Raw genomic sequence first — 26,345 nt, 5'->3', positions numbered from 1 at the left:
AAAAATAGGAGAATTCCAAGGTGAATTAGAAGGAGCTATATGTCCGCTATCTAATTGTTTCTGCACCAATTGTTTTGCGGCAAAAATTTTTTCTTGAGTGAGGGGCCATTGATCAACCCAAACTGGCTCGTCAGTATTCCAAATAATTGGATCAGCATGGGTTGCAGGACAGTCAAAGGCCCCTGCTAAAAATACCCTAATCCTTTTCTATTATTCTTGATTTGTACCTCTATCGGATACTTAATGCCTTGATTGTTCTTTCCTAGGCCTTCATGGGGAAGCAAACCCTGAGTGAACAACTGATTAGCTACAATATTATTAGGACTGTAGAGAAAAACACCCATGTGTGACATGACATCTCTGCCCCATAAATTTACTGGCAGACCGGGCAGAATATATGGTTGAAAAGTTCCTGAATGCCCTTTAGCATTTTTCCAAGTTAAAACTGCAGAACTTTGCTCAGGATTATGAGTCTGTCCTATGCCTTGTAAAGTAGAAATAGCCACCTGTTTGGGCCACGTTCGTGGCCAATTATGTGTAGCTATAACTGATATGTTGGCCCCCGTATCTAAAATCCCTTTGAACTTTTTACCTTGCACCTCAAGACATAATTCCGGGCGCTGACTTCCAATTTGTTGTACCCGATATAAATCTAAGGACCCAAATCCTGATGTACCTCTTTTTTTATAGGACTTAATTTTTCCCATAGGTACAGTGGGTAATAAGATTAATTGAGCAATTCTCTGACCTGATGGAATGGCAGTTATGGTTTTCGGTGAATGAGCCATTACTTTAATTTTTTCCTCATAATCAGCATCAATAACTCCGGGGGCCACTAGGAGCCCTTTCATAGTAGTACTGCTCCGCCCTAACAAGAGACCAATGGTGCCAGAAGGTAAAGGGCTGTAAATCCCTGTAGGTAAAGCTTGCATTCCCACATCAGGAGTTAATACTGTATAGGAGGTGGCACAGAGGTCCAATCCTGCGCTTCCTTCGGTAGCTCTGAAGAGGTCTGTAATAGTTGCCCTGGAAGAAATGGGTTGTGACTGACTCCTGGAGGAGTCTGAATGGCCCCATAACATTGTTTCGGGGCCTAGGGCTGGCCCCTCACCCAGTTTCCCGAACTAATAGGCTGACCGTTAATATCAGTTTTAGATCTACAATCTTTAGCCCAGTGTTTCCCCTTTTTACATTTTGGACATGTCCCAGGAGCTGTAATTAATGTAGATTGTCCAACAGGCTGCTGGCCTCTTCTCAGGCATTGATTCGCCTTATGGCCCATTTGTCCACAAGCATAACAACTACCAGGTGGGCCAGCAACTCGGGAGGTTCCTTGGAACCCCTTTTTTGTTTTATTTTGTTGAGACAAAATTTCTTTCATAGTTTTTCCTTGCAAGGCGGCGGCAATGGCCACCCCTTGTACATATGAGGGTCCAATGTCTGCACAAATGCGAATATAATCAGCTAAATGCCCCTTTTTTTTTTATAAGGCCTTAAAGCAGCTTGACAAGCGGAATTGGCATTCTCATATGCCAGCTGTTTTGCTAATACCATACCAGCCTGTTCATCTCCTATAATTTTCCCAATTGTTTCCATTAGTCGAGCAACAAAATCCTGATAAGGCTCATCAGGACCCTGTCGCACTTTTGACAAATCCTCAGTCTTATTTTTTGAATTTGGTAATTTTTCCCATGCCTTCAAGGCAGCTGTATTTATCTGAGGATAAGCTCCGGGAGGATAAGTAAGTTGAGAATTAGTATCCTTATATTGTCCCTCTCCTGTCATCATTTCAAAAGAAATTTGAATATTCAGCTGATGGTTAAGAGCAGCAGTAGCAGCACAATTTTCATAAAACTCAGATTTCCAGAGCAGATAATTACCTCCTGAAAGGCATGCTCGAGCTACTTGCTTCCAATCATTAGGAGGCAAAAACTGATTTCCTAAGGATTCTATTATAGCCTGTGTGAAAGGTGCTGTAGGCCCATATTGGGCACAGGCTATCTTTAGTTTTTTTAGCTGTTTGAAAGGTATGGGTTCATAATAGTGTTGCTGTTGAGCATTCTCAAAAACTGGGTACATTGTTTGAAAACCGGGGAGAACCTCTCCCTCTTTATTAGCCTGCCGCAAAGCCTTTTGTAGAGGACTCAAAATTTCCATTGTTGCCTTTTCTCCTGAAGACGTTGTTAAAATATTATTTACTGGAGGTGGATCTAAACCGGCAATAATAGAAGGAGAATAACTGGGAGGTGGAGGCAAAGGAGGGGGAAGTAAAGAATTAACATTAGACCTTTCTTCCATTTTGTTTTGTCGTATGCAATCAGTAATTAAATCCTTAAGTTTAGAAAAGTCAAATTTATTTTGTTCTGTATTAAGAAAAACTCCCCAAGGATCATCATGATGATAACAAGCAGCTTGCTCTTCTAATTCTGCTTGATCTGCAGGATCTAACTCAGAGTCAAACGGGTCAGCGGGTGGCAAACCCTGAGAAACAGACAATTTATCATTTTTTACCTCCTCATTAAGAGGCTCTGGAGGTGCAGATGGAGTACACTCTATTTCTTTTTCTTCTCTTTTAATATTTCTCATTTTTTCTCCTTTAGGTGCAGGATCTAAACAATCTCTAATCAGTTGCCAAAGAGGAAAAGCATCGGCTGGAACTTTATTGGGGCCATGGGCTGTATAAAAATCATGTAACTTTATCCCGACCTTTTTCCATGTTTTCAAATTTACAGTGCCTTGTTCTGGAAACCAAGGGCAGACCTCTTCTACGAACATTAAAAATTGCTCCAGTCTTTGTTTAGTAACCTGAATTTCCCTTTCTCGTAGCATCATTTTTAACATTTGTACAAATAAACCCCTACTACTACTTTGCCCCATTTCACTCTCGATATACTCTCCCCGCCGACAACAGTTTCTCTGTTAATTTTAATTTCTTAATACGAAGACTCCGGAGTACTCACCTCTCTTTTTTGGCGGCGGTCATCACAGCCCACAACGCCAATTCAGGTCCCTGTTCAGGCGCCACTTGCCGGGGCCAGCCGGCGAGTCAACAGGTCCTGATGGTGTGGCTGAGAGACTGAGAAAGAAAGAGACAAGACAAAGAGTGGGGTTGAGAGGGATGCACTTCAAGCCTGCAAGACGCTAGGCTAAAAGTCGCCGCCCGCTTTATTTTTCAAGCTACTTATATACTATTTCTACTTTTATTGATCTTTTACATGTCCAGTTGTAAAAGACAAATGTCTCAATCTTCAAGGTTTACAATTTCTAGCAAAACATTTTAACTATAGCTTTTAAGATCCTTATCATTCCGGCCATTAACTAGATCCTGTTTATCTAGATTCCTTAACCTCTCTGAAGCAAAACATCTAAAGAAAAACATCTGGTGGCCATTTAACTTTATTAACTCTCGGGGTGGCGGGACAGGGAATGTCTCTTTGATCATTCCCAGAGCCCTGCTTTCAGCACTTTAAGGTTTTTAGGCCTTTTCTCTTTGCCCTCAGCCCTCAGGTTGTGAGGTGGCTCCCCGCACATGTATATATGTGTATCTATATATTTACACATAGACACATATGCCTCTGTATGTGTGTGCAGTTCTCATGCTAAAGGAAGGGGACCTATAAGATGCTGATGAGTTAGAGTGATATCCAGTTATTTTTTCCTTAGCTGCTGCAGGTGGTCACTCCAGCCCATGCCTTATTGTCATTCTTGGGAATTTCAGTCTCTTTTTCAATAGGAAACTTTCAGTAGCCTGAGTTTTTCCTTAGCAATCACTACCACCCTGCTCTGCTTCAGCTGCCCACAAGCACATCTACACTTCAGTACTGATGCTCGGTAGCATCATTCAGAAGCTCAGAATCCTCTTTTCTTAATCACATTTTCTTTCTTCTACCAGATAAACCACTTCTGTTCTACGAGTCTGAGTTTAAGCTGCTCAGACTCTCAGTAGTATTTTGTTCTGACAGCCCTCCCTTCCCTTTCCAGCTTGTACCTCTTTTCTTTCAATAGTTTGAAGCCGGTTTTGATTTTTTTTTAATTTATTATGTATAGTTTTGATTTGTCAAAGTTGGATCTGTTTGTTTTTACTTGTATAGAGAAATGAATGGAGGAGAGACTAACATTTTTTGGGTGTGATGTAGTCTGTTCCCAGACATGTGAGATATTTTGAAGAAATTTATCTTATTATTCTGTGGAACTGTCCTAAAAGATGGATATAATTATTTATGTGTCTGATGAGACAATTTCAGCTCAGTGCGATTCAGTTACTCAAAGAGTCTGTATTGGATTTGCTAATGGTTTAGTTTTGTGTTGTGTTTTTTATGTTTTTGTTTGCTTGATTGGTTGGTAGGTCGGTTGGTTGGTTGTCAGTCTACCAGTTAGCTGTGTAATTTTTACCACATATTTGCAATCTTATATTGTATGAATTACATGAGATAATGCACAAATGTAGGTTAGTTAGCCCAGAGCCTGGTGATAATGAATGCAAAATAATTAGGATGAGTAGTTATTGATATTAGCATGTTTTGGATAATTTTTAATGTGGTTTCTTATTTCAGTCCCAGTAACTCATTCTACCTTATTGAGACCTTTTATAGTTGAGATAGAAATAGCAAATGGATTATTATTTAGTGTATTCAAAACACAAAGGCACACGATATCCAACTGTATATTTAACAAACAATTCCAGATGTGGTCTCTCAGAACATGGTTCTCTCTTAAATTTGTGGTGATGTTTGTTTCTCTTAAAGATCCCCTATTCCGTACATCAATATGCATTTGATGAGCTGGTCCTCCGGGGTTGCACTAGCGATCTCTTCTCTCTTGTCTCCTGCTGTTGCCAGTAGATGTAGTGGTGTCCAGGCTTTTGTTCTGTCCCAGAAGGAATTCAGAGGCAAGACTTGGAGGTTAAGAGCATAAAGCGGGGATTTATTAAAGGATAAAGAGTGCATTCTCAAGGGGATAGCGAGCAGGCTCAGGTGAGCAGCTGGCCTGAGTTTCTTTGGCAAGTTGGTGACACAGAGTGTAAATATGAATGGGCAGAATATTCATTGGAGAGGGAAGGGTTTGGGGTCGTAGTCCCTAATTTTCATCCCAACTCCACCTTCCCAAAAGGAGGAGGGATTTTTTCATTATTTAGTCTGGATTGGAAGTGTCATGGCGTCAGTGCGCGATGGGTACTTCTAATCTACAAGGCTAATTTTATTGAAATGAGGGCATAATGAACAAAAAGTTACATTTGGACACTGAAGATTCCTGCCTTTTCCCACCTTTCTTTGTTGGCCTCCAGGCCACTCATCACCCCAAAAGGTGTGACAGTTTACCAGCCCAGAGGATCTTGCTTTTCTTTCTCTGCCCAGGGACCCCTGTTGTTTACATGGTGTAGGGTTCCCTGTGTTTGGCCTGTGCCCCTCTTTTCTGCCCAATTCCTCCCATTTGGCCTGTGCACCCCTTTCTCTGCTCATATCGAGCTGTCTGCCTGCTCTAACAAAACTATTGCATCTAAAAAAATTGCATAGGTAAGCTTTTGATAGAAAACATAGTGGCAACATTCACTTTAATCAAAATATTTCTGTTGGTTTGCTGCACATAAGGCAACTCATGCATGTTTCACTCTGAGATGATATATTTGACAAACTTATCCTTAATTTAATAAGAACAAAAAGGAGCATCAATAGGAATTATTGTCTGCTCTGAATTTGTTCAATTAGCTATAGAAAGGAGATTATTTGTATATATCCTTAGCTGTTATTAATTACCTCTTATAGTGAAATGTAACTGGTGGCAAAGCTAGGGTTTTGTTTGTTTGTTTGTTTGTTTGTTTTAATTTGGTAAGCACATGCCACTGAAATCCAGTTTCAGTAGAACAGCCTCAGTTTTCTCCTATTTCTTCAGAATCTTGTTTGAGTTAACATTTATTCCTAAGAGCTATTTTAATTTTTTACAAATAGTTTTTTTTCCCTCAAATTTGTCTTTTGAAAAAAAAAATACTTAACAGGTTTACTAAAATAATAAATTACCAGTAAATACAATTTTAAAATATACCTGATGTAAATCATTTATCTTACAACTTGGATGAAAAATAATATTGCAAATTAGTTTTTAAATAGCTTCTGAGGTGATTTCAAGGGTCTGTTCCATTCGTCTCTAACTGTAGAATTTGTCCTAAATTATTTAGATGTGGACTGTGTAAGGGACAAACACTGCATCTCAATACATGCTCTCCGTGTCCACCAGCAACACAGAGTCTGACTGCTGACAGCAAAGACTCCTTCCATCTTAGGGTTTATCACCCTGAGCAATACAGAAAGCAGAAAGGGGAGAAAACTTGTTTTTATTGACATTCAGTCACTTAATAGATCTTTCTTGGAGACGTAGACTCATATTTCAAAGACACTTAAGAAGTTTCCTATATGGTGTTGAGACAGGAAGGGGGCAGGGCACAGCCACTGAACGATTGCTACAGCAATTAACATCAAAATGGTGAAAGATTCAATCCCCAGCAGGCCTTGAGGCTCAAGATGGGAGATTTGGCTTCTAGTAGACCTTGAGCTTCATTATACGCTCATTGTAACATATTAACATGGTGAATAACATGCCCACAGGTGCCATGGCAGTCCCAAGGCTAGCCACAAAAGGTCAAAGAGTGGGAAATGGCCAACTTTCTGGGAATCCCAGCCCCTTCCCCAGGCTAGTTAGACTGGTCCTTCCACTTACTAGCATATGAAGTCAATGAGCCCATAAAAAATGGCAACACGATGCCTCACGGCCATTGCCCCCTCTCTCTCCCTTTGGAGAGGGCCCGCACCCTGCCTATGGAGTGTGTACCTACTTTTACTCTAATCTGAGCACCCAACCCCCACACCTCAGGGCCTTTCTCTTGCCTTTCAATGTATCTCTCTGAATAAATCTACCTTTACTCAACTGTGGCTCGGTCTTGAATTCTTTCCTGTGCGAAGCCAAGGACCCACACTTGGCGGCCACATCCCAGGGGCTCAGTGATGCCTGGGACATGGCCCTCCTCATGCCCCACATCCATTTTTCCTGAATCTGTGTAGACTGCCCTCGAAACATCCCCAGTTCCACCAGTTCTAGGGCAAACATTCTTTTTTAGGTTAAGATAAAAAGCACACTCCCTGTAATAGACTCTTTGCTATTCTGTACAAATTCTCAAACAGTCTAATTGATCAGGGCAGATGCTGGAAACTATTGTTTAAACTGTATCAGTATCACTTCCACTCAGCAAGCAGTGGGCAGAGCCCTGAGTCACTTGGAAAAGAGAACGGAGTAGACAGCATTTCAGTTCTGTGCCTGATTTGAATTGATAAAGCTTGCAAGATGCTTGCTTACTAATTCCCATCCGGAATTAGTAATAAATAAGGTATTTGCTTTTGCTTACCTGCACACAGAGATCTGCTGAGACCCACTCTTAATGCCTTTGCATGAAGTGTGCTGACTGGTTTTTACAAGTGTCTCAAGTCCCTGAAGACCTTTATGCTGAATTCTTTATTCATGGCTCCAGTCCCTGAACATGAGAACCAGAATTCCCAGGTACAGGTCTGATTCCCCAGGGAAAGAAAGACAAACTGGATGCTCATTAGTCAAGTCGCCATGCAAAAATTTCACCCGAATAGGGAAAATGTGGAGGTAGTTTAGGGACATGCTTACCTACTCATATGAATAACTATCTCATTCAATGTTTGCACACTTTGATTGTTTTAAATTGTACCCCTATATTTTCTGGGGAGTGAGGCTTCTGGCCCTGAGGTGGACAAAAATCTAACAGTTAAAAAGCACAAGATTCTGGCCATGATGTTCAATTTTAAGGTGATCAATGGGAATAGAATCGAATGTGAAACTTCCACTCTTGTGTCAAGAACTGTGGGTTCTGGCCAGCAGAAGTCCCACCGAGACGGAATGAATTACTCGAGACTCTGTGGAAAAGTCAAGAGAGCGAGAGGGAGCCAGAAGCCAACTCCATGAGCCTCTCAAATGCTCCCATATTTATTGAGTACAGTCAAAGGAGGAATCACTGACAGTTGTGTGATGGAATGCAGGAATTTAGGGAAAGACAGGGTGGGATCAAGATTGTAGAAATCACAATGAATACAATGGCTTTGTTTATCTTTAGGGAAGTCATGGGGAGAGGGGAACAAAACACATTCTTACAGTTGTGTTAAATCAGACCACCAGCCCAGCCAGGTCCTTGCTTTGGGGATAGAAGAATATCTAACAGCAGGCACGCCCAGCGTTCACACTGAGGGCCTGGGTCGTTGCTTTGCAAGGAGCAGAGTGCTATCTAAAACCTCAACTATGCAAGCAAGGCATTGTCTCTGCTTTTTATGGCAAGGAGACTGGAGTGTGGATGCACAGGCGCCTGCTTGCAAGGCAGTTACTAAGCACATTTGTTCTTCTTTAAGGAGACAAGCGGCTGGGGTCTGTTACAATTTGTTAACCTAATCATGGGCTCCCACAAAGAACGACCTCTGTTGTTTGCCAAAAAAAAAATCAGGTGATGTACAACACAAAATCAGAATGGCAATGGTTATAAAGACCTGAATATCCATTTTTAAAATGAATTTTTAGGGCACTGTATGATCAGGCCACGCTGCTCTTTTTCTCTCTGTACATCCCCTGCTCGACCAGCCCCTGCTTCACCTGCACCCACTCACCTGACTGACATTCCCTCTTAATCCTAGAGCCTAGTCAGTCAACACCGACATACTTGTCCTCAGGCCCTAACTAGTGATTGTTCTCATCTTTAGATCAGGGCTGTCTCTGCAAGGAAAGTTTCTCAAAGGGACATGCCCCTCTGCTTGTTTCCCTGGTAATTGATGAGCCAACCTGAAACAAAGCCCTCTATAATTAGTAACCTCCCTTTGCCCCTCAACCCCCAGTGGCCACATCCTGCCTGAGTTCTACAGCACACGGTGGGATGTCCCTCCAGGACTTTGCTGCAAGACATTTCAGCCATTAAACCATCAAACCATTGATGTTTCTGTTGCTAACTCCAGGCTCTTTTTTTTGGTCTTGCAAGTACAGGGCTTGCAAGCCTGCAGGGTATGGCTCAGCTGGCACTTATCATATACCTGGCACTATTTCTAGTCTTTAATCAAAATTATTTGGATGGAAAATATATTTTTTTCACATAATCCTATGGTCTTCCATCCAGCATATGGAAATATTGCAATTAAATACTGGTAACACTCTTTAATTTTCCTTTTTGTGTGGAATTTTCTAGTCGATAAGCATTACAGGAGAAAGAGTCTATCTAAATAGTTTGTCTTTGTATTAACAGCATCTAAAACAATACCCAGGAAAGATCAGATGTTCAAAAGTTATTTGTTGATTGACTGGTGGAATGAATTATGACTAAGTGGATGAATGAATGAATGAATACAATATCTATCCTAAAATTCTGAAATGAAGTATGAGGTTTTTGTTCCCAGGGTGGTAGTCTATCTTTAATATGATTTTAACCTTGATGAAGAATCAGTGACAGCTTGCATATCTTTCTCCAGAATATTCATTTCTGTAAGGTAGGGACGCAACTGTTTTTTCTTCATCTTGATAGTCCTAATATTGAATAATATTATGGTACATTCTCAACTCTAAAATAAAAGAAGTAACAGGCACATTGTGGAGACTAAAATGGAAAATACAAAGATTTTTACCAACTTTGTTACTCATTACAGTGAATTGACATCCTTGAGGTTCTTTCCAGAGCACAAACATACGCATGAAGGTTGTTGTTGCTTCCTCGGTAATGTTCTTTATATACTGTCTTTGATGTGACCAAAGACACCGTCTGTACCAGTTGACAATAATTTCATTCTCTCATCAGCACTGCCAACTTCCCCATGAATTTATAGCATTCCTATAACATTGTAGAGTTTTTTTGTTTTTTTTTTGTTTGTTTGTTTTTGGTGAGGGAAAGGTGACTGGGTCTATTTATTTATTTTTACAGGAGGCACTGGGGATTGAACCCAGGACCCTGTGCATGCTAAGCGTGCGCTCTACCACTTGAACTATATCCTCCCCCCTAGAGATTTTTAAAAACGATTTCTTTTACAATTTCTGCTACTGATGCTTTATTTCACAACTCGATCTCTCACTTGAAGCTTATTCTTTATTGTATGGGAGGTATTTTCCACTTCGTAAGTCTTCAATATGCTATTTAATAAACTCACCTTGGTCACTCAGTCAAAACTCTAAGAAAGTACCATTATTTGGTCACAAAATTTCACCTTTCAAATATTTGTAAGAATCACACACACATATGTGAATATGCAGAAAAATGACGTTACAGACACTGTATTTTCATCACTGACATTAAACAACAGTTTTATCTTCAGGAATCATTATTTTCAAGTAACACATAATTGCATGTAAGCTTAATTTTTACTGATCCAAATGTCTCTAATACAACATTTTCCATTTTCTCAGATCTTTTAACTTATTTTTATTGTGGTAAGAACACTAAATATGAGATCTACCTTCTTCACAAACTTTTAAGTATATAATATAGTTATGCTAGTTACAGATACAATGTTATATAACAGATCACCAGAATTTAATCATCATGCATAACTGAGACCACCCCCATTCTCCCATTCTCTCTGTCCCTGGCAACCACCATTCTACTCTTTGCTTCTACATGTTTGACTCATATAAATTATCCTCTGTGACTAGCATATTCTCCTCAGTAATATATTGTCATTTCATCCATATTCTTTAAAATTAAAATATTTACTGTTATACATATACATATATATAGTTTATGTATCCAAGAACATAACAGTAAATGATTTATATATCCACATGCAAAAAATGAAGTCAGACTCCTAACTCACACTATATATAAAAATTAACTCAAAGTGGATCAATAACCTAAATATAAGGGCTAAAACTAAGAAACTTTTAGAAAAAAATAAAGGGGTATATATTCATGACCTGGATTCAACAATGGATTTGTGACCCGAGAATCACAAGCAACAAAAGAAAAAAATAGATAAATTAGACTTTATTAAGATTAAATCCTTTGTCCATCAAAGGACATTGTCAAGAAAGTACAAAGGCAACCTACAGAATGAAAGAAAATCTTTGTAAGTTATGTACTTGATAAGGGTTGAATATCTAAATTATATCAAATACTCCTAAAATTTAACAACAAAAGTCAACAACAACAAAACAATTAAAAATGGGCCAAAATCTTGAATAGAAATTTCTCCAAAGAGAGATACAAGTGGCCAAAAAGAGGTGAAAAGATGCTCCACACCATCAGACGTTAGGGAAATACGTACCAAAACGCAATGAAATACAACTTGACACCAACTAGATTAAAAAAAAACAAACCACAAAATAGCCAATGTTGGTGAGTATCCATAAAAAATGACTTCCTGGTGCATTAATTGGGAGAATGTTAAACATAAAATAGTTCAGATGCTATGGAAAACAGTTTGGTGGTTCCTTAAAATTTAAATATAAAATTACCATAATATCCTGCAATCACTCTACACATATACTCAAAAGAATTGAAAGCAGGTTTTCAAACAAGGATAAGTACACTATTCACATTAACCAAAAGATGGAATGATGTCAAATGTCCATCAAAAGATGCATGGGTAAACACATTTTGTTATAGGCATACAATTGGATGTTATTAATCCATTAAGTCTCAATTATGCAAGATAAATGAGCCCGAGGGATATGCTGTACCTCATTGTGCCCACAATTAACAATACTGTGTTATATACTTAAGTGCATGTTAAGAGGTTAGATCTCATGTTAAGTGTTCTTACCACAATAAAATAAGAAACAATGAAGTTCTGATACATGTGACAACAGGTATGAATCTTGAAAATGTGCTAAGTGGAAGATGCCAGGCACAAACTTTAGTACCGTTTGGTTTACGTGAAATATCCAGGATAGATGCATTCACAGGACTGAATGCAGGCTGATGGTAGCCAGGGGCTGGAAGGGAGGGACGAATGCTGAGAAATTGCCTGATGAACACTTAGGAGCTATTGAAATGGAACTAGGTTGAGGTGTGGTTGCACAGCATTGTGAGTGTAATCATTGCTATGGAGTAATACCCTTTAAAATGATTAATATCACAGTATGTGAATTTTATGCCCATAAGTTATTTAAAAAAATGAATTTGGATATAATTTTGCATGTTCCATTGTTATCTGTGTGTCTTTTTAGTGAAGTTTTTGATTTCATGTTTTGCCTATATAATTTGTGTGTATTCTCGATAATAAAATTTGTCTATCATATGAATAAAATAGTCCTCTGTTAAATTTGTTTGTGATATCTTTTGTTTAATAGAAATTTTAAATTTGATGAAGTCATTAGTTGGTATTTGCAAATTACCCCACTTAAAAAGGAATTAAGGGTATTCTGCTTACTTTAAATACTCTGAAAATTATTAACAATTTCGCTGTATTTCATAATGAAAACTTGTTTTTTATAATGAATATAACATAGTAATAAAATTGATTTTCCATAGTCACAGTAGTCATCTTTGACCTATTTTTACCGTAAAAAGTCCTTTTCTTGTAAAATGAAAACAGTTTGTACATCCATTTCTCTTCCTTTTACTTGGCTCCGATCCTATCAAGTGATCATTTTAACCGGAAGTAAACCCTACGTACAATTTGTCATTCATAAGTAAGTTGTAACTGGTTAACTGCATATTTATGCATCCAATGACAAAACACTATAATTCTGCAGATAGTTTAATTAATTTATGTTATCTACTGAATGTCTTATTCAGGAAAATTTTTCTTTCACTCACATGTATGATTTTGGCACCTTTCTTGGTTAATTCATTTAGCTATGCATTGTGTCCTGAATTTTCTGGCTCTATGAACTTATTAGACATTCAAAAATTGCTTCCAAAGTGGCTGTAACTTTTATACTCCTACCAGCAGGGTCTGCATATTTCCTTTACTCCGTCTCCTCACTAGCACTTGGTAGTCCCAGACTTTTCCATTGTTGCCAATGTTATGAGTGTGGAAGAGTGTTTTATATTATTTTACACTTACATTTTCTAGATCATTATTAAAGTAAAGTGTATGCATTGGTCTAAAGATGTTTCTTCTTTTGTAAATTTTCCATGTGTATTCTTTGTCCATAGTTCTATGGACTTTCAGCCTATTACTTATTGATTTAACTGATGCATAACTTTATTTCCTCTTGTCTATGGCTAGTTCTTTTACTATATCTGTTATTGTTTTTTATTTAGACCTTTAAAATGTAAAGTGTAAAATTTATTTTTGTGATATTGAATTGTGTTTAAAGATCTCTTCAATGCTGAATCACATACACACACACACACACACACACACACACACACAGTGCAAAAGCACATTTGCTTGGTTGGATATGCGAGGATAATGAATATCAGTGACCATGGTTTAGTTTTGACATTTGAAGGAGAGGGAACCATGTGAATCGCAGTGGGGAGAGTCTTTCAGACAGGAGAGAATAAATGCAGAGATATTGTGTAGGAATAAATGCTGGTAAGAGATGTTCTTCATAAGAACAGTTTGGTTGGTATGTAAACTTATTCCAAACTTAGGGAAATAGCCTTAGTTTGGACTCTAATTCTGAGAAGATCATCTTGTTGGAATTAAAGAATAAAGATACTCCTTTAAGAAGAGAATGAGTTTTCACAAAATTATAATTAAAAATTAATAAATAGAAATGAAGGAGGGAAAGGCAAACACAAAACTTAAAATTACCTCTGAAGGACACATCCTTGCAATGAAAACATGGTCTGTTGGAAGCAGGGCTTAAACATGCACATTAGGAGAGACTCTTGTGCACCATGGTTTTGGAACTGAGAGTGAGGAGAGGTGGCGACCACCAGGACATCAGAGTGTTGTAGGACCCCCAAGGCAAAGGGAGCTGAAACCTGAGTCAGGACCAGGTCTGTAAAGAAACCCATAAAGATGGGTTGGGGCTTAGTGGTGCAGAGAGCCAAACACACAGGCCAGCTGTGCTTGACTCTCTGATGTGCTTGTCTGTCATTTTGAATGTAAATAGGATCTTGATAATTGCTAATGTTTTTAATGACTTTGTTTTCTATGAGAAACTAAAGATGCATTTAATGTTCCTGCTCTGAATGAAGTAAGAAAAAGGGGAGAAATGCCTTTTCACCAATCAGAATGGTAGTGAGCTCAGGAACTTGAACACATTATCTATGGTCCCCAAAACACAGGCTGGGATTAGATACATAGTTTATAAATCTAAAGATGGAGGCAGAGTTCTATGAAATGGAGTCAGAAACCAATGACTTCATGCAAAGTGGTATGAGATCATGTGAACTTGGTTTTGCTATTGGTTAGTTGGTATTTGATCAAACTAATCAGATATAATTATAATGTTATTTATAATTACAAATACTGGAGCCCATACATTTGAGTTATATGCAGATGGAAGAAAACAGTACATAACATTCTAAAGTAAGATTTATGTACACGCATGCCTGTATGTGTGTGTGTTACATCAATAGTATGGCTTTTGCATACGTACATGCATAAACATATGCATGTATAAATATGTATATGTATGTATACATGTATCAGTAGAAACATGTTAATAAGCAAATGGATGATACAATTTTTTCTGCATATAAGAAGAGCATAAGTAGAAGGTTGACTATGATCTTTATATTATAATATCCAGGGAAAACAGAAATACATTAATAAACTGAAAGCATTTTCATCATGTCTTCTTGATGTTGAGACACAGAACATCATTCTCAATTTTTTAATTTAATTTTTACTGTGAAAATACACTTTATTGATAAACCAATTTTTCCCAAACACTTTCTGCATTGACTCTTTGATATCTTTGTTCCTCAAACTATAAATGATTGGATTCAGCATGGGAATCATGATGCTGTAAAATACAGAAACTATCATGTCATGGTCCAAGGCGTAGCTGGAACTTGGTCTCACGTACATGAAGAGAACTGTACCGTGAAAAATGGACACAGCAGTTAGGTGAGAGCCGCATGTAGAGAAGGCCTTCCTTCTCCCTTCGGCAGAATGCATCCTCAGGATGGCCAGCAGAATGAAACCATAGGAGATCAGGACAATCAGGATAGTGACTACCTCAATAGAGCCCACGAAGCAGAAGAGTAGAAGCTGGTTTGTGTGAGTGTCAGAGCAAGAAAGAGCGAGGAGAGGAGGGATGTCACAAAAGACGTGTTTAATTTCATTGGACGCACAGAAGGACAGGCTAAATGTGGCCGCTGTGTGCACAGAAGCATTCACAATGCCACCAACATAGGAAGCAACGATGAGTGGCACATAGACTCTGGGCGCCATGCTCACTGAATACAGGAGGGGGTTGTAGATTGCTACGTAGCGATCATATGCCATTGCAGCCAAGAGGAAGCATTCTGTGGTCCCAAAAGTAACAGCGAGAAACATCTGTGCTGCGCATCCAAGGAATGAAATGACTTTGTTTTTTGACATAAAATCTGCTAACATTTTTGGGGTAATGACTGAAGAATAGCAGGCATCCACAGATGATAACACACTCAGAAAATAGTACATAGGGTTGTGCATCCGGGAATCCCCCATGACCAATACAACCAGTCCTAAATTGCCCATCAGAGTAAAAAGGTAAATTGCTACAAACAGGAAGAATAAGATGCTCTGCAGTTCAGGATCATCCGTGAAGCCCTTCAGTACAAATGTAGTGACTTCAGTGACATTCTGCATGTTGACACCTCATGGAACAAAGTTAACCAAACATTACAATTCATTTGCTACAAAAGAATAAAGAACATTGTGACTCAGTGTAGTGACTCAAGGGAATATGAGATATGTCCTCATATTAATTTCGGGGGATGTATAATTTCCCAGGTGCAAATCAGGAGAGAGTGACAAGGCGGTGGGTCAAGTGTTCATGCCCCTCACTGCAGAATCAAATGAAAATACATGGGTGTTCACTTGCTGATTGAATTCATGCCATTTCTAAGCCATCATGTCTGCTGGTTAATTGACCACTGCATTCTGTTAGCTGTCTTCATATTAAAGCCCATTAAAACACCAAGTGATTTGCTAAAAAATAATTTCCTTCTGACACTGAAACTCATGAGATAGTATATCAGTGTATAGATCATTAGAACAGAATATCAGCATTACAGACCTTTCAGTAATTGTAAAAAATGATTTGCTATAATTTGGTCACCTATAGAATGAGAACATTAATATTTATGCCACAATATTGAAATAACTACTTTTTTAAATGTGAGGAGGAATCATAAGAAGGCTAGCCCTGATACAATTCTTGACATTAGTTCAATGATATTCCTTGTTCAGGACAAATAACAGAATTTAGAATCTGAAAGGACGTGTTCATAGGCCAGGTTCATGATTAAAAGCCACATTTGACTTTAGATTTGCTCTCCAAAGTTTACCCACTTTAAAGTACCAATATATTTAAATGACCAAGGGGAGAAAACCATATGCATCCAGGCAGACTAATTAAATATGTAAAGCAATAAAGATATGAAGCAATTTCCTTAAAATATGTCAGTTTTGGGTTATAAATTTAAGACTACCCTGTAATTGAACTTTGTCATTAAATGCATGCATTTTTGAAGCATTAGAAAATATTGGATCACAAAATTAGTATTATAACTAATCATTGAATAGAAGTGGCAAGAACCTTAATCCAGCTATTGCATTCTTTTTTAAAATATATTTTTATTGAAGTATAGTCAGTTTACAATGTACTGTCAGTTTCTGGTGTACAGCATAATACTTCAGTCATATAGGAATATACATATATTCATTTTCAAACCAGATATTTCATTCTTTACCATCATGTAACATATATGATTTGTGATTATTAATACACACCAAAACATTATTCTCTCAGGATAAATCCAATGAATCACATTTTGATCATATTTTTTTACTCTGTTCACTCTTTATGTCTCTGGATTATTCCTTAGAGAATAAAGAAGTGTTATGAATTGTGTATTCTGTTGATACCAAAAAATACACATACAGCTCACCACAATTCTATTTTCTACATTACAGTGAGCTTAAATTGACTTGGGTCAAAAAGAGAGTGAAAGACTACAAAGTTAAATACTTCAGCTAAATCCCTCTTTAAACAGGCATTTCTGCTAGAGGCAAAAATGAAAGTTATACTGGGTACAACTAAGTCAATATTAGAATATATTGAAAGGAGTTAGAATTATGAAAAGAAACTGACTATAACTCTTGAAGAATTCAATAATCTACAATCAACTTTTAAAATTAATATAAGGCTTCTTCAAAAATATAATTTAATGGAAGACAGAAAAACCCAAATATCTCAGAATCAACACTGAAACACTAAGTTTGCAAAAGAGGAAAATTAGTAACAGCCAAGTGCTGAGCACAGGCCACAGGAACGGACTTCTGCATACATTCCTTCATTTCCCTTTTATAGCAAAACATCCCAGAGTCAAGTTTCAGTCCAAGGTCTTCCTCATGATGCATGTACTTTTCACCATCTTGCCCTGCCTCCTGTGATACCATGGTTTCTCTCTGTAAATGACTTCCTTCTTGCTACTCTCAGTGAAATAAATAAGATAAATTTAAAATTTGTATATCCTTCCATGAGAGACAATAATGATCCCCAAATGTCATATACCCAATGGCTGACTGACAGAAAATTTTCTCTCCATTCACTAATGTTCCTACTTTTAAAATAAAGCCTCTTATTCCCACTCCCTTTATTCGCCTTAAGTTACTTTCCGACAAAGAAATTACATAAAATATCTAACTTACAAATCTATTGACCTAAATATGTAAAGAGTCTTTCCTATTTATGTTCCCTGGCATTCTTTCACTCAATTTTTATTCCACTCTGAGTTAACTAAAAATTTCTATCTCAGATTTAAATACGAAAGCGTATCATGTAGTTTGAGATTCAAGATTATAATTTCTGGTGTATTTTGTAAATGATGGAAAAGCTTTCTTCTTACCTGTAGAAATGAAGCTACTCATTTCATTAAGCCACACTATGCATTCTGAACATCTGAACTCTTATATCAGGTTCTCAAGCTCTTCTTGAAGTCTACAGGGATGCCCCAAGTAGAAAACACACTAATTCCCTTCTGGGACCAAAAAGGAGCAGGAGGATTTTGGTTTTTCACATGGTAAACAGGAGAAAGGTACACTTGTAAATAGTATGAAAGATATTCTAAAACTCATTGGGTAGTTTACAGAGAGGATAAGTTATAAATAAAGGGATAGGAAATATTGACAACAAATATAGGACAGTATGTGAATAACTGTAAAATTCTATGTAATAGAACATTAGAATCTTAGAGATCTAATAAAGATGAAGGTCAAAATTTGAGTTGTGTAGCATCTTGTGTCATCTTGGGAACCCCTTATACTAATGTATAGACTAGTGCTAGGCTATGTACTTAAAGAAATTCTTCAAAAAATTGTGAAAAATACATAGAGGCTTAAGCTTTACACTCAGAGATACTAAATTAATAGATAGGAAATGGAATCTGATTTTTAAAAGAAAGGAAGAAGGAAAGAAGAGATGACGGAAGTAAAGGAAAAATGAAAGATGGTACTGATATACATACAATTATCAAAAAAAGATCTATTTATTAGATGCATTCCCAAATGATCCATATATTCAATGTGACTCTAATTAAAATTAAACAAGCTATTTTTTAAAACAAATTGACAAGGTAAATCTACAATTTATTTAAAAAAGCAAAGAAAGAAAAGTAGTCAGAGCAATTTTTAAAAAGAAGATTAAAGTAAGATTTACATAACCTAATTTCAAGATTTGCCACAAAACTAATACATCAAGGGAGTATGGCACTGGTGAAAAGATAGACATGGAGGTCGGTGGAATAATCTTCAGCAATAGATTCACACAGTGCAGTCAATTGATTCTTGACGAAATTGCTAAGGAAAATCTACAGAAGAAGAATAGCATTTTCTAACGACATTGAATTTATAGAATAGCCTCATGTCACAAAAAAACAGACATGACTCATTCTTTGCATCATATATAAAAGTTGTCTTAAAATAAATCTTAGGCATTAATGTAAAACCCTAATACAGTATCATTTTTAGAGAAAAAAATTAGGACAACATTTTTGTGATTGTGGGTTAGTCACAAAATTTTGTATAAAACACAAAATTCATGAACCCTAGGAGAAGAATGATAAATTCTACTTTGTCACATTTAAAGTTTGTTTTGTGAAAGACCCTGTTGAGAAAATTAACAAACCACAGACTGAATAGCTATTCAATAAAGAATATGAATATTGACTAAGAATATGAATTTATTGTACAGAATATACAGAGTACTTTAAAAACTCAACAATATGAAAATAAAAGGAAAGATAAACAATTAAAATATGGGCATACATTTGAATAGACACTTCACTAGAGAAGGTACAATGGTAGCAACTAAGCCTATAAAAAGTAATGTTCAACAACATTTGTGATTAGAGAAATACAATTTTAAAACCACAATGTGATCCCATAATATCTATCAGAATGACTAGAATTTTTAAAGTGTAATAGTAGATAAGAATACAAAGTACTCACAGTGATGGAGAGCAACCAGAGCTTTCATCCATCCACTGCTGGGAGGAAAGCAAAATGGTGCAGCTCACCCAGCAATCTCACTAAGTCTGATTTACCCAGGATAAAAGAAAACATGTCTACACCAAGACCTGTATGCCAGTATTTCTAGCATCCCTATTCACTATATTCTAAACCTTGAAATAACCCAAATGCCCATCAACTATTGAATGGATAAGTGAACCATGGTACAGCTTTACAGTGGAATACTATTCAGCAATGAACAGGAACACAGGGAGGGTATAGCTCAAGTGGTGGAGCACATGCCTAGCATGCATGAGATCCTGGGTTCTATCCCCAGTATCTCCTCTAAAAATAAATAAATCTAATTATCTCCCCACTACTGCCAAAAATATAATTAAATAATACAATAATAACTGTATCAGTCTCTCACAGTCCCTTTGTGACTGTGAATGGTTGAGAGCATGTGGCAAACTGAAGAAAAATATAAGTTCTACTGGATCTCCCTTGTTAACCAACGTTAATTTTCTCTGTTTTGGTCCTAGTTGCATGCTTGTGTGGGTATGTATGTCTGTGTGTGTTTTATTGTATGTGTGTATATTAGATATTTTAAAATTTATTCTGCATAGATTTATTTAATCTGAGTAATCTATAGATAATCTATGCAATAGCTTCCCTATAGATTAATATTTAAGATTCACAAATTATGTGGCTTACAAAATCCTACAGAGCTTTAAACTTCTGAGGTCTCCTCCACATTTCCATGGCATTTTTTTTTTTTTTTACTTTTCTTATTACCTTGAATAATAAACTTACAATAAGCTCAAAATGTATACTTTAATCTTTCTAACCAAGCACTTTGTAATTTGAAGAGAGTAAATGTGTAATGAATTTTATTGACTATAAATCCATCTGCTAGATTCTGCAAAAGATATATTGTGGTTTTACATTACTATAGTTTACCATATTTACTTACTTGTTGCAATGTAAAATGGCTTATATTGCCAGGATGAAAGCATTGGTACTCAGAGAAATTAGTGCTAACCCAGTGTCAGGGCTATGGTATAAGAATATGTCTCACATCTTAAGATTTCCTATATAGGGTTAGAACATGTATATGGTTTTTGAAGTCATCATTTTAAACGAGACATTGAAAACGTTATTCATTTTATGCATATTGACATGTAGTACATTATTTTAGAGCCATTTACTTTTTTTATTATTGAGTAAATCATCATATTGCTGTTTGGAACCAGAAGATAATTGGGGCATATTCCCCTTGGGGCATCTCCTGTGGGCTTTACCAACAGTTAAGTAACTGAATATAAGAATCTGAAGGAACCCTATTCACAATGTACTGATGATTGCATTTTCTGTTCCACAGGTAAGAGAAATTTTCAGATCATCTGCAGAATATTTCAGGAGTTGGAATCTAAATTATCAAAATTAATTATGTTATAAAATCCTTGGTACCAAGGCTTTCTGTTGTTGCCATTTCCACTGGTGAATAGAACACATTCATCACAACATAATTCATGCAGTGTTTGTCTAAAAATTGAAAAACAATACTTCTTGGAACAAAACAAAAGCAAAATAGACAATACTGTTTCATGTTTGTAGAAGTAGTGAGAATACTCCCAACAGAGTGTTAAGTTTTTATTTTCCTTCTGGAAGAAGACAGAGCAATTCAAAGTAAAACGGGAAACTTGTCAACAGAAGGCAAGAAAACATTTGACCTACTCACCTATCTGGGGGCTTATGTTTTGATGTGAGAAAGATAATCAGTAATTTTTTTATGCTTGTTTTGTTAGTTACTTAATGTGGAAGCCACTCTAGCTTACTACTTGTGTCATAATGTTTCTCTCGTCTTAAGGGTTTGGAAATATCCGAATGCATCAAAGATCATGTTTTATTTTATTTCAGTGGGGGTGGGAGGATGAGAGGGGGAAGATCAGATCCAGAATGATGGAAGGATATAGTAAGAGGTGGGAAAAAGTGGTGAAAAGCGCATGTACCCTGGGGGAGATCGGGACTCAACCTTGGCCGGCACGTCTTAGCTGACAGGGATTCTGTAAAGGTGAGATAGAGTAACGTGTGCAAAGCCCCCTTCCTACAGTTCAGTAACTAGCTGTTATTATTTCTCTCCTCCTTTTTGAACTTAGTGTTTCAATACTCAGCGTAAGGTATTTGGACCCTTCCACCTTGCCTTAAAGTCGTATATTGACAGTTCTTTCTGGGTGATCTTGGCTTTGTCTTTTTCAGAAGGTTGCTGGTATGTACATTCGTCTCCTTCTATCACTTTTTCTAATCAAGATGGCTCTTTCTCTCACGGATGGAATTTGAATGAATTGAAACTGGATGAATTTAAATAATGTGCAGAAGATTATTTGCAGCACATTAGGTACCCTGAAGACTGACTCAGATTTTTTGAAGGGTAGATTTATAAAAAATAAATGACTTAAACAAAAACTATCCTCCAACTAGTGTTATAATTACAGGTGAATAATAGAACTCTGAATTTGTGTTCAGGTAACACTGAGAGCCCTAATTTGATTAACCATGGGACAACACAGGAAAGACTTTTTCTATGCCTTCTAATTTTCATTTCTTGCTAAGTTTTTTTTAAAAAAAACCCTTAAATATTAAGGTTGATGTCTAGGTGCAAAGATTGTTTTTGTTGTAGTTATATTTTTAAATGACTAATCTCTGAGTTTATTTAACTGTTACTTTTAGATAATAGTTACCTACCTGTCATTTTCCTGTATAAAAAAATCAGTGATATATAATCAAATGTTATGCTGTAAGAGAAAAAAATCATATTTCTTATTTTTATTATAATTCTCCTATTTCACTACAGAATTTCAGAGAAGAAAATGTATCAATTATTGAGAATTTAGATTCCCCAAAACAAAACGAAAGACCAAATAGTTACCCAAAAAGGACAATACTGAATATAAGTTACCATATGATTTTATATTCAATCATGGCAATCAATTCAATTCTCAGAAAAAAATTAATTAGTTCTTTTCAGAAAAATCTAATGGAGCTATAAATGTTTTTACAGAGATTAACTCATAAAATACTACAATTCAGTAGGCAATTAGTCAACCAAACAAATCTTATTTAGTCCATTCTACATTTAAAGTCACTTTAAATATTTAAATTTATTAATACACTTTATTAATATGTATTCTGCTTTTGAGATAAATATTAGTGTAATAATTACATAAGAAATCTTTCTTTAGCTGAAAACTTTGTGTTTTAGTGTGACTGCATAGGAAAAAAGCTAATAGAATTCAGTAGAAAATTAATCATCTGATTTGAAAGGTTTTAGAAATGACAGGAATTGAACCAGTGAGTTAAATCCCAAGTCTTCCATCTGATTCCACAGTGAATGGTGTCAACCTTCGGCCCACCGTCTTATCACTGTCTCTGGAACTGCTGCTGGGAAGTTTTGCATTTTCAAGGAATAAATATGAGAATAAAGTTCACATTTCTTAAGTCACAATATTGCTCACTCTTGTCGTAGCACTATGAATGATACTTTTACGAATAAATTCAAGTTTGTTTCATGAACGGTCACCATGCAGAATGTCACCAAAGTCACTCTGTTTGTACTGAAGGGCTTCACAGACAAGCCTGACCTGCAGATCTTCCTGTTTCCCCTGTTTCTAGTGATCTACCTGTTTACTCTGATGGGAAATTTAGGACTAGTTGTGTTGGTCACCAGGGCTTCCCGGCTGCACAACCCCATGTACTATTTTCTGAGTCTGTTATCATGCGTGGATGCCAGCCTTTCCTCAGTAATTATCCCAAATATGTTAGTAGATTTTATGTCAAAAAATAAAGTCATTACATTCTTTGAATGTGCAGCCCAGATGTTTCTCATTGTTACTCTAGGGACCACAGAATGCTTCCTCTTGGCCGCAATGTCATATGATCGCTATGTAGCAATCTACAACCCCCTCCTGTATTCAGTGAGCATGGCGCCCAGAGTCTATGTGCCACTCATCACTGCTTCCTATGTTGGTGGCATTGTGAATGCTTCTGTGCACACAGTGGCCACATTTAGCCTGTCCTTCTGTGCATCTAATGAAATTAAACACGTCTTTTGTGACATCCCTCCTCTCCTCGCTCTTTCTTGCTCTGACACTCGCACAAACCAGCTTCTACTCTTCTACTTCGTGGGCTCTATTGAGATAGTCACTATCCTGATTGTCCTGATCTCCTATGGTTTCATTCTACTGGCCATCCTGAGGATGCATTCTGCCGAAGGGAGAAGGAAAGCCTTTTCTACATGTGGCTCTCACCTAACTGCAGTGTCAATTTACCATGGAACCATCCTCTTCATGTATGTGAGACCGAGTTCCAGCTATGCCTTGGACCATGACATGATAGTGTCTGTATTTTACAGCATCGTGATTCCCATGTTGAATCCAATCATTTATAGTTTAAGGAATAAAGATGTTAAAGAGGCCATGAACAGAGTATTTGGGAAACTTTGGTTTATCAATAAAGTGTAATTTTCAAATTAAAGATAAAATTGAAACAAATGAAGAATGATGTTCTTTGTCACCATATCAAGAAGTTATGATAAAATGGTTTTAGTGTAGTAATCTCCCCTATTCTTTTTAGACATCTTTATATAAAGATCATAGTCAAACCTCCACCTGTGCACTTTCCACACAGGCAGAAAAAATGAGTCTTCCATTTGCTTCTAACTTAATTCACTCAGATACACAGACACATAGACAGATGGGTACAGATAGGCAGATACTGACTGCATCATCGCAACAGTATGAGTGCTGACACAGCAAAGTATGACAGGCTAGTGGCTTAAACAGCTGAAATTTATTTCTCACTAGTCTAGAGACCACAAGTCTGAGTTCAGGGTGAAGCCAGAGTTGCCTTCTGCAGTCTTGGTCTTTGTATTATCAATTGCAGTCTCCCTCGCCCTGTGTCTTCACATATTCTTTTCTCTCTGTGAGTCTATTGCATTAGAGTCCACCCTAAAGATTTCATTTTCACTTAATTATCATCACAAAGACCTTATCTCCAGACACAGTCACATTCTGTGGTACAAGGATTAGAATTTGAACACATGAATGCTGACATATATCCTCTGTTTATTTACACACACATAGTCGCATATGCATGTTCTCTTTTCTTTAAAATGTATACTATTAACTTTCATCTCAATGCAAGTTAAGTTGGATAGGATTCCAAGTTGCAATTGCAAGTAACTTTATAATTATATCTGACAAGCTTGAGCAAATACCACCCAATTGATAGCAAACCTATAGCTGACATACCCCTGTACCACTTTCCATGGAATCATTGATTTGGACTCCAGTTTAAAGCACTTTTCTCCATCCTTAGATCTACGCATGGGCATCAATCTAATCCCAGCCAGTGAGTCAGGGATCAGAGATATGTGTTCCAATTCCTAGTTTCACTGCCATGATGCTTGTGAGGGTACCTTTCTCTTGTTTTTATTTGTTCATCCAGAGCGTGTACATTAAACTCATTTTATAATTTTCCACAGAATACAGAGGCTAGGAATTAGCATTTATCAGGATTATACTTAAACTCAAAAATGACAAACCAAGTGCAATTTACAGGGTAAGGTATATCTGCTCTTGGATTTGGTTCTTTCTGAACTAAGCCCCTCTACATCTTTCTGGGTTTCCCTACAGGTCTGATCCAGACTCAGCTTTGCTCTCTTTTCCTTTGGCCCTTACCCCTCTGTGATGTCTTTGCAGATGCCACCGCTCCTCATCGCTCAGGCTTAAGAACCAACATACAGAAATCATCCCTACTACGCACACTTTTACTTCTGCTTCCAGCAAGACTCATTTTTATTGCAAGGATATGTGCCCTTCAAAGATCATTTTTCCTTAATTTCTTCCTTCTTCCCTTCCTTTCTTTCTTCTTTCTTTCCTTCTTTTTCATTCCTCCATCATTATTATTTGTATTTTGTGAAAACCCTTTTGATTCCAGTCTTAGAACATAGAATACAACCTACATATATTTCCCTAAAGTGGGATTACTAAGTTTAAGAACAACTTGACAGCATAAACAGAGAGCATTTCTTGATGAAACATATTCTTCCCAATTTTTCTGCATTTTTTTTTCCTATTTGGAAAGCTCTCTCCACTGCTATTCACACAATTCTTTCCTTTAAATCTCTCTTCTTAGTGAAGATCTTATTTGACAGTTTATCTGCTTTACGTCTCCTCACATTCCTTGTTTATTAAATGCACCATTGCATTTTTAATTATTTTGCATAATATGCAGTTTAATTTCTATTTGATTTATTGTCTAATCTATTTTCCAAAGTCTAGAACAATGTCTGATACATATTGTTCCTCATAAATATTCCTTTAATGAATGAATATTATAGGTTAAAAACTGTGAATTTTTTTTTTAATTCAACTCAGAGACACTTGTAAAACAGAGACAGCATTTTTTGTGTCAATGTTAGTTATTGTTTAGATTTTCTGGTTTATTATTTCCTTTAAATATTTTCCTCTTCTTTTCATTAGTCTATTTTGCTCTTCTTTTCTAGTCTTCTGAATTGGATATGAATTTTCCAAGGAAAGTTATGTCAGTGACAGCCCCCATTTTTTAATATGTCATATTTTTGCTATCAAGCTATTTGTTATTTTTCTTTTTTCTCTTTGAATTGAAAGTGGTTTAGTAACTTATCTTTAAATGCCTAACTGAAATTCTTTTTATTTGTAACTGAAA

At 36.7% G+C, this 26,345-nt stretch overlaps 2 protein-coding genes across 2 annotated transcripts; one reads left to right on the top strand and one right to left on the bottom strand.

Moving 5' to 3' along the window:
- Positions 1 to 14,777: 14,777 nt before the first annotated feature.
- On the bottom strand, positions 14,778 to 15,734 carry LOC106730658 (olfactory receptor 5T2-like). The gene has a single exon (XM_014565868.2). The coding sequence runs from the start codon at positions 15,732 to 15,734 to the stop codon at positions 14,778 to 14,780; it is 957 nt and encodes a 318-aa protein (XP_014421354.2).
- Positions 15,735 to 23,166: 7,432 nt separating this feature from the next.
- LOC106730659 (olfactory receptor 5T2) lies at positions 23,167 to 24,118 on the top strand. The gene has a single exon (XM_032488695.1). The coding sequence runs from the start codon at positions 23,180 to 23,182 to the stop codon at positions 24,116 to 24,118; it is 939 nt and encodes a 312-aa protein (XP_032344586.1). The 5' UTR covers positions 23,167 to 23,179.
- The last annotated feature ends 2,227 nt before the right edge of the window (positions 24,119 to 26,345 follow it).

This window comes from Camelus ferus, chromosome 10 (genome assembly GCF_009834535.1).
Source record: "Camelus ferus isolate YT-003-E chromosome 10, BCGSAC_Cfer_1.0, whole genome shotgun sequence".
Lineage (NCBI taxonomy): Eukaryota > Metazoa > Chordata > Mammalia > Artiodactyla > Camelidae > Camelus > Camelus ferus.
Note: the sequence above shows the minus strand (reverse complement) of the source record. Positions and strands in the feature narration are given on the sequence as shown.